Source organism: Bombina bombina, chromosome 6, assembly GCF_027579735.1.
Source record: "Bombina bombina isolate aBomBom1 chromosome 6, aBomBom1.pri, whole genome shotgun sequence".
Taxonomy (NCBI): domain Eukaryota; kingdom Metazoa; phylum Chordata; class Amphibia; order Anura; family Bombinatoridae; genus Bombina; species Bombina bombina.
In genome coordinates this window covers 720,155,921-720,168,965 of record NC_069504.1, presented here as the reverse complement: position 1 = coordinate 720,168,965, position 13,045 = coordinate 720,155,921, and the positions used below count along the sequence as shown (strand labels likewise).

Genomic DNA, 13,045 nt, shown 5'->3' with positions numbered 1-13,045 from the left:
GTGAGCCTCTTAGCTCAAACAAGAGATTCACAAGACTTACTTTGTGGCGGGAAAGTCACCTCCTAAGTGTATCACAGCTCATTCTAAATGGGCAGTTGCAACTTCATCGACTTTTAAAAATGATGTATCTTTGGAGCATATTTTCAATGCTGCAATATGATCTTCTCTGCATACTTTTTTTTAAATGTTATCATTTCACAAGCAGATTTTGGCAGGAAAGTCCTTCAGGTCGCAGTATCAGCTAAATAGGAACTGCCAGAAAAATTGTTCCACCCTTTCTGTAACATAGATCATCTGCATGGGTATTAATCCCATATTTTATGGAGGACTGTGGAAGATCATCATTTTATGAAAGAAAACAATATTTTTGCTTACCTGATAAATTATTTTCTTTCGGAATGATGGTGGTCCACAGGCCCCACCCTTTTAATTTTTTGGGCGACAGTTCTAATGACACCTCTACAGACCCTGCTTTGTCTTTCCTACCAATATTTTTTCTCTTCTCTTCTCAGCTATACATTAAACTAAGAGAGAGATGGGAGGTAGGAGGGATTTTAAGCTCTTATATGGGTTCTTGACTGCCTCCTAGTGGCAGGAAATATATCCCATATGTTATGGAGTACTGTGGACCATCATCATTCTGAAAGAAAAGAATTTATCATAAATGTTGTTATATATTACTGCCGGGTTAGCGCACAAGCAATAACTAATATTTTTTTTCAGCACACCACATATAAGTCTGTAGGGGAGAAGGAGTTAGTACAGTTGCGATATACGAAGTCCTGAAGTTCTAATTTTTACTTTAAACTTGTAAAACCCGCACTAATGTGGTTGCACTAATTTTTTTAGCAAAAACGTAATCTGGCCCTATGTTTCAAGAAACCACTCCTTCATCAGATGTAGAGCAGAATTTAAAAAATCGTTAACCTTTTTAATTTATTCTATAGTAACTTTTTAAGTGCATGGAACTGCAGCAACTTCTTATATAGCACAAACGTTTTAAACATACAAGAGAAATAATATATTCTTATTAGCATTAAAAAAATAGATTTTACTGTGTATATTATAATGCGTAATTTAAATTTGCATCCGTCTGCATAGTTGTAATAAGAATTTTAATGCATTCTATGAATATCATTTTTAATTAATACTTTAACTATGATTTCAGTATGATTTTTAAACTGCTTATTTAATTGCGCACTATACTGTAATGTTCGTCTCTCCTTCGCATACAAGAAATGTAGAATATAGCCTTTAGTAATACACAGCTCTCAAGGTTAAATGGAAATTATTCTAGGTTCAGTGATAGAATAATAAGGATTTTGTCTAACATTTCTTACTTCACAACACAGCAGCCAACAAGATTAACACAAAAAATAAACCAGATAAAAATTTAGACAAAAATTAGACACATATAAGTCAGGAATACAAAGACGACTCTTCTTTCTTTGTGTGAACAGAACAAAAATCTTCGAAAACCAAACTTCTATACTATAATCGCATTTGTAATGCGTCCATCGCCGTCGTAGCTTGCGTGCGTAGCCAAATTCCTGCAGTGCGAGACAGCTTCAGGAAGCGCCAGCCATCTCAGCTGTTATGTTACAGCCGAGAGCTGGAGCTCTTAAAGCTTCAGGCATCTGCCACATATGGAGCCAGACCGAGATCGGTGCTCCGCCTCCATATGAGGGCAGATGCCTGATCGTTACAGATGGTGACGCTGTGTGTGTCACTGTCTGTAACGATTTTCTGCTGGTGCCGGCGAGAGGTGTGGGCGGGCGGCTCAGCAGCAGAGGGGGGAGGGAAGGGGAGTTAGTGGGAGGGTCCTAGGCTATAGAAATTAAAGAACCAGGGAGGGATGGGACAGTTACACTAAAGAAAAGAGGTTTGGGATTGTGGGAGGGACTAAATGGTGATCGCGGGAGAATACAAAAAGAATAAAAAAAAGATGTTATAGGTACTGGCAGAAAGCTGTCAGCACCTAAGATTGCGGCAATAGTTAGAGGGGGTTTTGAGAGCAGTTTAAAGGGACATGAAACCCACATTTTTTCTTTCATGATTTAGAAAGACCATGCAATTTCAAACAACTTTACCTGAATCATTAAAGAAACATTTTGGGTTTAGTGTCCCTTTAAGGAGGAATCAGGGGGAGAGGGATAGGGACAGGGATAGAGGGATAGCGACAGAGGGAGAGGGATAGGGACAGAGGGATAGGGACAGAGGGAGAGAGATAGGGAGAGGGATAGGGACAGAGGGATAGGGACAGAGGGATAGGGACAGGGGCAGAGGCAGAGGGACAGGGACATAGGGATAGAGGGACAGAGAGATAGGGACAAAGGGATAGGGACAAAGGGATAGGGACAGAGGGATAGGGATAGATGGATAGAAGGATAGGTATATTTCTTTCATTAAACATTTTGGCCTGTGTTCACGGGCTTTACCACTAGTATTTTATAAAAGTAAACACATATATGAATACATACAAACTACAACAGTCTCATAGTAGTTGTTTTTAGGGGGAAACAAAGATGGACGGAAAATATTTGCCTCATGTGTTTAGTAAAATCCAGATTATTTTGTCTCTGAGGCTTTAACCATCTCTATTTTATTACAAAATAGAAATCTTCATATTTAACTTTTAGTACATTGATTTGAAATAAAAAGATTAGAAAACTGAGCCGAAGCCCATTTAGCCACGCCCAGAATCTTCTAAAGAGACCTATCCCACTTAAAGGGACATTAAACCCAAAAAATGATTTCATGATTCAGACAGAGAATACCATTTTAAATAACATTCTAATTTACTCCTATTATCTAATTTGCTTCATTCTTTAGATATCCTTTGTTAAAGAAATAGCAGTGCACATGGGTGAACCAATCACATGAGGCATCTATGTGCAGGCACCAATCAGCAGCTACTGAGCATATCTAGATATGCTTTTCAGAAAAGAATAGCAAGAGAATGAAGCAAATTAGATAATAGAAGTAAATTAGAAAGTTGTTTAAAATGGTATTCTCTATCTGAATCTTGAGAGAATTTTTTTTGGGTTTAATGTCCCTTTAATACTGCAGAAAACAATCCTCCTCTAACAGAATGTGTACCAAATAAATCCAGGACTCAGTAAGGATGAAAAAAGAGATTAGAGTCCTGCTAAATAACAGCCAAAATATATGGGTAAAATCAACCTGTAAACAGAAAAACACACCTACAACTTACAATGATAGATATACAATAAAAATATCTGTATGTCTATGAATAAAGAATGCCATGCCCTCAGGGGTCTGTAACATGTAGAAAGAAAACAAGGTATAACAAGATTTAGGAAAATACAGCTTCAGGGACAAATGCTTAATAGAAGGCCACGCTTTCAAGGAAAAGAAAAATAAGAGAGACATTGCAGATATGAATAACATAAAAACCAAGGTTATTTAAACTTAGCACTCATTAAAATATAACAAACTAAATGATGTTGACCAACAGAAATGCACTGAACAGGGGCATAACCTGCTGCAATAGCAGACTGGTAAAAGTTAACAGTCCAGAAAGATTTTCATTGCAAGAAAAGTTCCTAAAGATAATTAAGCATGGGCACAACAAAGGTTATGAAAAGTTCCACCTACTATTTGAAGCATTAATGAAGCCACCAAGACTGTCACAAGATAAAGCAATATGAGTGGCTTTTTGGACTGTCTGGACAGGTAAGGGCCCAGTTGCTGAGAATGAACAAAAACTGAACCAATGGATAAATAGATAAAGCCCAAGATGTGACCAAACAGAAACAAGCTAGTAGTCAGAACCAGTTGCAGAGATACCAAATCATAATCTAGGAGAGTAAACTAGAACAAGGAGAAAGTCAACTTCACAAGCAGGAAACAAACAAGCCCATGATGTGATTGGTAATGCCAGCAATATATTCTGCTTAATCTAGTTAATCTTGATGAGATAAACTTGATAAAGTTCAATTGCCAAATCTGACAACCATTTGGATTTCATTCCTCCTTGCTTTCTTATATACTGGAACATGGTAAGTGTCATGAGCGCTTCCGTTCATCGCCGTGTCGCCGCGGCTCCCGGAACTCCTCTGTGTCTCTGACGTCATGTTGCTTAGCAACATGACGCTTTCTCTCACACCCCTCTGATGACGGTTACGCTCCTGCCCTTTAAATCTCGGCGGGAGATCTGAATCTGGGCCCGTTTGTTTGTTTCCCTGGATTGTGAGTACCATATCAGTTTTATTCTTCTGTGTACCGACTTCTGCCTGCCTGACCAAGCCTCTTGCCTAATCCCTACTTGCTGATATTTGGACATTGACTTCTGCCTGCCTGACCTTGCCTGTAGCTATTACCCTTTTGCTGACACTTGGATGCCGACTTCTGCTTGCCTGACCCTGTCTTTTGCCTATACCTTTTGCTGATATTTGGATGCCGACTTCTGCCTGCCTGACCTTGCTTTGGCCTTTACCTTTAAACCTATTCTTTGTTAAACAAGACCTGCTTAAAGGGACATTTTACTTTTACAAGCTGCAAAAGAGAACTTTGCCTTTCTGTTTGTTATACACCTACTTAAAAGGGACATTTACTTTTACAAGCTGCAAAAGAGAACTTTGCCTTTCTGTTTGTTATACACCTGCTTAAAAGGGACATTTACTTTTACAGGCTGCAAAAGAGAACTTTGCCTTTCTGTTTGTTATAAACCTGCTTAAAGGGACATTATACTTTTACAAGCTGCAAAAGAGAACTTTGCCTTTCTGTTTGTTATACACCTGCTTAAAAGGGACATTTACTTTTACAAGCTGCAAAAGAGAACTTTGCCTTTCTGTTTGTTATAAACCTGCTTAAAGGGACATTATACTTTTACAAGCTGCAAAAGAGAACTTTTCCTTTGTTTTACAAGCCTGCTAAAGAGGACCTTTTTCAGAAGCTTCAAAGTAAGAGCATTTCCTTTTTGTTCTTTGTACTACTTAAAGGGACGTTTTATCCTTTGTGGCTTTCCTGCATTCTGGAACAATATTCATTTTTGTTATCTTCTAATCTGCTTCCTGAGTGGGTCACGTCCTGGATATTTCTCAGTGTGCTAGCGTGTGCTTTCAATTCACGCTAGCAGTTGGGTTACATCCCGGATTGATTCCAGAGCGGCTGACATTACAAACGGGCCATAAAAATGGACCCCACTGAATTATCTATGGCCGTGGCTCACCAGGGACAGCTCTTGGGTTCTCATGCCACTCACTTGCAGTCTCTGGACACTAAACTTGATCAAATTACTGCTCTATTACAAAATTTGGTTGCTACCGCACCTCCCAATCCTAATCCCAATCCAAATCCGATTGAGGCATTACCTCCTCCGATTCCTAACAATCAGTCTCAGGTACAACTAAGTCCCAGGATTCCTCTTCCGGATAAATATGATGGGAATCCTGAAGAATGTAGAGGCTTTTTGAATCAATGCCGTCTTCATTTCCGAAATAGCCCTACTCTCTTTGCTACTGCCTCTTCTAGAATCACGTTTCTTATTTCCTTAATGAAAGGAAAAGCCTTGGCTTGGGTGTCACCTTTGCTAGAAAAGAATGATCCTATACTGTTGGATGTTGATACATTTCTATCTACATTCTCAAACGTATTCGATAAACCTGGAAGGTCATCCGCTGCTGAAGCAACTCTCCTGGACTTACGTCAAGGAAATCAACCAGTCTCTCAATATGCAATTGAGTTCCGCACCCTTGCCTCTGAAACCACTTGGAATCAGGGAGCACTCAGAGCCGCTTTCCGTAAAGGACTTTCTGAGCGTCTCAAGGATGAATTGGTGTATCGTGAACTTCCAGAGTCCTTAGAAGCCTTAATAAATCTCTGTATCTGTCTCGACGCCAGGTTTCGTGAACGCCAACAAGAAAAGGATAGAACACAGAGGACTGCCACTCGAACTCCTTTTCGTTTAGCTCCTCGTTTTTCTAGTCCAGTCACTCCAGCCTCTCCTACTACTGATCAGGCTGAACCCATGGAAGTAGGAAGTATAAAATTAACTGAGACTGAACGCTTAAGAAGACGGACTCTTGGCTTATGTCTGTACTGTGGCCTTAAAGGACATTTATTAAGGGATTGTCCTACTAGGCCAGTAAAAGCCAGGGCTTAACTCTAGTCCAGGGAACTGAGTTAAGCCAAAATAGTGGTCATTCCCTATACAAGAAACTCTTTGTTCCAGTAACTCTTCTAATTGGACAAAAGAAGATCTATACCCAAGCCCTAATTGATTCTGGTGCTGGAGGTGTGTTCATTGACTCTACATTTGTTTCTACTCATTCTATACCCTTACTAAAGAAGGAGTATTCCATTTCAGTCTCTACGGTCAGTGGAGATCCTTTGGGTTCTGGATACATTCAGTTTTCTACTCAACCCTTAATCCTCACCGTAGGAATACTTCATTCTGAGACAATTTGTTTCGATGTCATTCCCACTCCGCAATTTCCCATTATCTTGGGATTACCCTGGCTCCAGATTCACAATCCCATTTTTTCTTGGACTTTCGGTGAACTCACTTCCTGGGGATCTACATGCCAGACTAAATGTCTTCAAGAGATTACTAAGTTACCACTCACTATTGCTCTCACAGTTGAAACTCCGGAATCCTTACCTATGCATTACCATGACTTTGTGGATGTCTTCTCCAAAAAAGAAGCGGAACGTCTTCCTCCTCATCGCCCTTTTGATTGTCCCATTGACCTCCTTCCTGGGGCTGCCTATCCTCGAGGCAAAACATATCCACTTTCTAAACCAGAAAACATGGCTCTGGAAGAATATATAAAAGACAATCTGGCTAGAGGATTTATTCGACCCTCCTCTTCCCCTGTAGGGGCTGGTTTCTTTTTTGTGGGAAAAAAGGATGGCGGATTAAGACCCTGTATTGATTATCGTGGATTGAATCAGATTACCATCAAGAACAGTTATCCTCTGCCCCTTATTCCTGAACTTTTTACTTATCTTCAGGGAGCCACCATTTTCACCAAACTCGACCTACGTGGTGCATACAACTTGATCCGTATACGCAAAGGAGATGAGTGGAAGACTGCCTTTAACACTCGATTTGGGCATTATGAATATTTGGTCATGCCCTTTGGGCTATGCAATGCTCCGGCGGTTTTCCAGCATTTTGTAAATGAGATCTTTCGTGATTTTTTGAATATTTTTGTTATCATATACCTGGACGACATCTTAATTTTTTCTCAGAACCACCAAGATCATGTGCACCACGTCAAGAAAGTACTTCAACGTCTAAGAGAATTCCATCTGTTTGCTAAACTGGAGAAATGTTCTTTCCATCAAAAAATCATACCCTTTCTGGGTTATGTAATATCGGCATCTGGATTCGAAATGGACCCTACTAAACTTTCTGCCATTTTGGATTGGCCTAGACCTGATTCTTTGAAGGCTTTACAACGTTTCCTAGGCTTCGCCAATTATTACAGAAAGTTCATCAAGAATTTTGCTACTATTACTTCTCCTCTTACTTCTCTCACAAGAAAAGGACAAAACTGTAAAGTATGGCCGTCTGAGGCTATAGAAGCTTTTGAATCTCTCAAAGAAGCTTTTTCCTCAGCTCCTATCCTTCGTCATCCAAATCCTGAGTTTCAATTTATTCTGGAGGTGGATGCTTCCTCTGTTGCTGCTGGAGCGGTTCTGTCTCAACGAATACCAGAGACTGGAAGGATTCATCCTGTTGCTTTTTTCTCTAAAAAATTCACTCCTTCCGAATTTAACTATGACGTAGGGAATAAAGAGTTGCTTGCCATCAAGATGGCATTGGATGAATGGAGACATTGGCTGGAAGGTACTTCTTTGCCATTTACTATACTTACTGATCATAAGAACCTTCTGTATCTCCAAACAGCCAAACGACTAAATTCCAGGCAAGCACGCTGGTCCTTATTCTTCTCTCGGTTTCACTATAATTTGTCTTACATACCTGGTTCAAAAAATATTAAAGCAGACGCACTTTCCAGACAATTTCAAGATACCCCAGTTCCTGAGTCTGGTACCATTCTCCAACCTCATGAAGTCATTGCCCAGTTAACAACTTCTTGGTTACAAGAATTACAGTCCGCTCAAGAGCGTCTTCCTTTGTCCTGTAAACCTCCCAATGGTTTACTCTTTGTTCCTGAACGCCTTCGTTCCAAGATTTTATTTTGGGCTCATGATAGTCCCCTTTCTGGACATCCTGGCATCAGTATTACCACTCGAAACCTCAAACAACATGTCTGGTGGCCTACACTCTCTCAAGATGTGAAGGATTACGTCTCAGTATGCACACAATGTGCCATGAACAAAACTCCACGCCAACTTCCTTCAGGATTACTCCAACCATTGCCTATACCTCACCAGCCTTGGACTCATGTATCCATGGACTTTATTACCGATCTTCCCTTGTCCACTGGGAACAATACTATCTGGGTGGTGGTCGACAGGTTCACTAAGACGGCTCATTTTGTACCCTTGCCAGGATTACCATCTGCCAAAAGACTCTCTGAACTTTTTATTCTACATATTGTAAGAATCCATGGATTTCCTCTTGATATTGTTTCAGATAGAGGGGTACAATTCGTTTCTCGATTTTGGAGGTCACTTTGTAAACATTTTGGTACTACTATATCTCTCTCTACTTCTCACCACCCACAATCGAATGGTCAGACTGAAAGAGTAAACCAGTGTCTTGAAACATATCTTAGACATTATGTGGATCATTATCATTCTAACTGGACTTCTTACCTTCCTTTGGCTGAATTGGCCCATAATGCCCGGTACAATTCCTCCCTTCAGACTTCTCCTTTTCATGCAGCTTACGGATATCAGCCTAGGACGTTCCCTTTGCATACTTCCTCCACAGTGAATCCTGCTTCTGATCTTACAGCCCGAAGATTAACTCGACATTGGCAGAAGATACATCGTATTCTTTCTGTAACTTCTAGACGTTACAAGTTCTTTTCGGATCTTCGACGGAAAAAGGCTCCCAAATATCGCCCTGGTGATAAAGTTTGGATTTCCTCTCGATTTCTTCGCCTGAAACAACCTTCTAACAAATTGGGACCACGATATGTGGGTCCTTTCCGAATACTGGGTCAGGTATGTTCCACTGCTTATCGGGTAGCTTTACCCAAGTCTCTCAAAGTCCATCCGGTATTCCATGTTTCTCTTTTAAAACCTGTGATGATTAACAGGTATTCTAAGCCTTTTTCTAAACCTCCACCGTTATTGGTGCATGGACATCCTGAGTTTGAGATCAGCCATATTCTAGATTCCAAATTGCGGGGCAAGAAATTGTATTATCTCATTCATTGGAAGGGTTATCCAGTCACGGAACGTTCTTGGGAACCTGCTCATCAAGTAAATGCTCCAATATTGGTCAAGACCTTCCACAAGACTCATCCTGATAGACCTGGTCCTGTCCCCCGGAGGGGCCCTTGAGGAGGGGGTGCTGTCATGAGCGCTTCCGTTCATCGCCGTGTCGCCGCGGCTCCCGGAACTCCTCTGTGTCTCTGACGTCATGTTGCTTAGCAACATGACGCTTTCTCTCACACCCCTCTGATGACGGTTACGCTCCTGCCCTTTAAATCTCGGCGGGAGATCTGAATCTGGGCCCGTTTGTTTGTTTCCCTGGATTGTGAGTACCATATCAGTTTTATTCTTCTGTGTACCGACTTCTGCCTGCCTGACCAAGCCTCTTGCCTAATCCCTACTTGCTGATATTTGGACATTGACTTCTGCCTGCCTGACCTTGCCTGTAGCTATTACCCTTTTGCTGACACTTGGATGCCGACTTCTGCTTGCCTGACCCTGTCTTTTGCCTATACCTTTTGCTGATATTTGGATGCCGACTTCTGCCTGCCTGACCTTGCTTTGGCCTTTACCTTTAAACCTATTCTTTGTTAAACAAGACCTGCTTAAAGGGACATTTTACTTTTACAAGCTGCAAAAGAGAACTTTGCCTTTCTGTTTGTTATACACCTACTTAAAAGGGACATTTACTTTTACAAGCTGCAAAAGAGAACTTTGCCTTTCTGTTTGTTATACACCTGCTTAAAAGGGACATTTACTTTTACAAGCTGCAAAAGAGAACTTTGCCTTTCTGTTTGTTATAAACCTGCTTAAAGGGACATTATACTTTTACAAGCTGCAAAAGAGAACTTTGCCTTTCTGTTTGTTATACACCTGCTTAAAAGGGACATTTACTTTTACAAGCTGCAAAAGAGAACTTTGCCTTTCTGTTTGTTATAAACCTGCTTAAAGGGACATTATACTTTTACAAGCTGCAAAAGAGAACTTTTCCTTTGTTTTACAAGCCTGCTAAAGAGGACCTTTTTCAGAAGCTTCAAAGTAAGAGCATTTCCTTTTTGTTCTTTGTACTACTTAAAGGGACGTTTTATCCTTTGTGGCTTTCCTGCATTCTGGAACAATATTCATTTTTGTTATCTTCTAATCTGCTTCCTGAGTGGGTCACGTCCTGGATATTTCTCAGTGTGCTAGCGTGTGCTTTCAATTCACGCTAGCAGTTGGGTTACATCCCGGATTGATTCCAGAGCGGCTGACAGTAAGGTTGTCCATCTTTAAGAGGATAGAAAAATCGGAGCTATCATTGGCAAAGCTGCAGATGGCAAAGGAAATAGTCCTGATAACAGATCTGGAAACCTAACTCTGAAGCTGACCAAAAAAACTTGCAATATAAAAATTTAACATATAACTGTTTACATACCACTAAAGCATACAAATGAGCACATTTTACTTCAATTTTGCAACCCTGTAAATGACAAGAGGCATATATATATATATATATATATATATATATGCAGCCACCAATCAGCAGTAAGCTCCCAGTAATGCACTGCTGCTCCTGGGCCTACCTACGTATTTTGTTTAAGCAAAGGATACTAAGACAACAAAACAAATTATATAATAGAAGTAAATTGGAAAATGGATTAAAATCCCATGATCTATCTGAATCATGAAACAAAATTTTAATTTCACTTTAACATTTCATAAAATCTAGTTTTGGCCCAGTATTAAAAGAATAATAGGCTACAAAAAAAACGTTTTTTTGATCAAAATAAATTTGCATTTATACTGAAATACAAATGAGTAATGAGGAGCTTTTTTTATATTATAATACATTTGTTTCTGTGATATAAAATTCTGTGATGATCATATATGCAAAATAATTAAACTAAGTGCTAGGTGCAAAAAAAAAAAAAAAACCTAGACAAGGTGGCGCACTAATGATATTAGTTATGCTATTGCAAATAGTTAAAAATGTAAAACGATGAATAAATACCAAAAACAAACAAACAAATGCTGTTGAAAAAATGGTGAAAAAGGTCAATCAATATAAAACAATGATATCAAAGTGATTTAACTGTTGAAATATAAGTCCAAATTCAAAATGAATATGTATGTGTGTGAGGCTGCTCTATTTGAAGGGAACAATTTCAAATTCACCTTGAGGATCTAGATCAGAAAGAAAAGGGGCGCCTCACAATGAAATCCATAAATATTATGGTCAAAGAAATAGTAGAATAAAACTCACAATTTGTGCTGGCACTTGTTAGAGTGCAAACGAGCAGACTGACACTTGCAGTAGACAACTAACTGAATACTTCCCCCGTATCAGGGCGAGACTGGTGTATGGTCTGTCAGCGTCCAAACAGCAGGCAGTGATCAGCGATCAGTAAAAAGCTGGATAAAAATAACTTCCAATGTGAAACAATACAATTCCTTCTGCAGAAGTTTATTAAAAAGCAGACACCTCCGTAGAGATAATAAAAACAAAGTTTTAATATATTGAAACGCGTTTCTTGATCTGGTGCAATGGTCGTTTCATCAGGCAAAAGAGAGTAATAGTATAAAAACAAAGTAAAAAGACGCTTGTTTAAGCCAGCACATTGTATTTCATTGGCTATCCAGGGTTTTCAAATCATCCAATGATATCAGGGAGAGTGTCTGCCTGCAAAAGAATGAACTGAAAAAATACTGTGGAGAGTGGCCCAATAACGCTTACTATTAGGTAGCTACCAGTTTGCTCAAACATTATATCCTTATAACAAAAACAAACCAATCTAGAAACAGATTTAGAAACTACAAGCTGGTGTGGGTGGCTTGTTTCCTCAATTTTGGGGGAACCCATACTTCCTCTAACAACCAATGCACAGCTTACCAGTAGGTGCCACTTACTTATGGTTTTGCAGTTAGGCTATGCTTTTTAAAAAATATTCCTTTGCATTGCTTCCACACTGAGTGCCTGGGCTTCTTTATTCCTGGAGCTGTTAACTCCTTCCAGGCATATGTCAGAAATATTTATTCTTCTAGCTCATAATCTGATACCCCTAAACCTAGTAAAAAAAAACTTTTTTTTAATCCCAATAGCATTGTCAATAGGGGTAATTTAACCTCTTCCCTGGAGGTAAAACAGGGTAAAAGAACCCTCTAACCTGAAAGTCATCTCACTGGGTTTTAGAACATAGATTATGATGATTTTATGGGATTGGGTCAGGATTATTATCTGGACCATGATTGGGAGGTGTATGAGCCCTCTCATAGTGAGGGCCCTTCCACTTCTGAGGCTTTCACCCAGCGAATGCTAGCTGTGGATCAGACACTTGAGGACAAATTAGTTGATCCAGCAGGAAAAAATATCAGATATCCTCAGTCTTCTAAGTGGTCCCTGGCTTCCCACCTCACCTTCTCTTCCTGGGAAGGAGTTGGCCACACCAAAGTTTGAATCAAAGCTATTTGCTTTCCTTAACAGGAAGGGTTGAGATCATAGGCAGGGCATGGAGAAGTTAATTTGAGGTGTTCATGACAAATTGTTCAACATCTCAGGTCCTTTGCCACAAATCCTGCACCTCTTCGATGAAACTCTTCTTTGGGCTCTTCCTTGGACCACCTCACCATCAGAGAATGTGCTTCCCACAGATTATATTTTTAAATATATGCAAATGTGGCAGGAACAGGTTCTTTAGCTAAGGGCCTACTGTTTGGTAATTCATCCCTGACTGTAATGAGGCACTAC

General features: G+C 39.9%; 1 protein-coding gene across 1 annotated transcript; it reads left to right on the top strand.

Annotated features, from left to right (window-relative positions):
* Positions 1–6,798: 6,798 nt before the first annotated feature.
* LOC128664588 (uncharacterized) lies at positions 6,799–12,754 on the top strand (the record flags this gene model as incomplete). Its single annotated transcript, XM_053719405.1, has 3 exons — positions 6,799–7,506; positions 8,233–8,841; positions 12,491–12,754. Coding segments are annotated over 3 exons (1,581 nt in total), but the record flags the coding sequence as incomplete, so codon positions are not given.
* Positions 12,755–13,045: the final 291 nt, after the last annotated feature.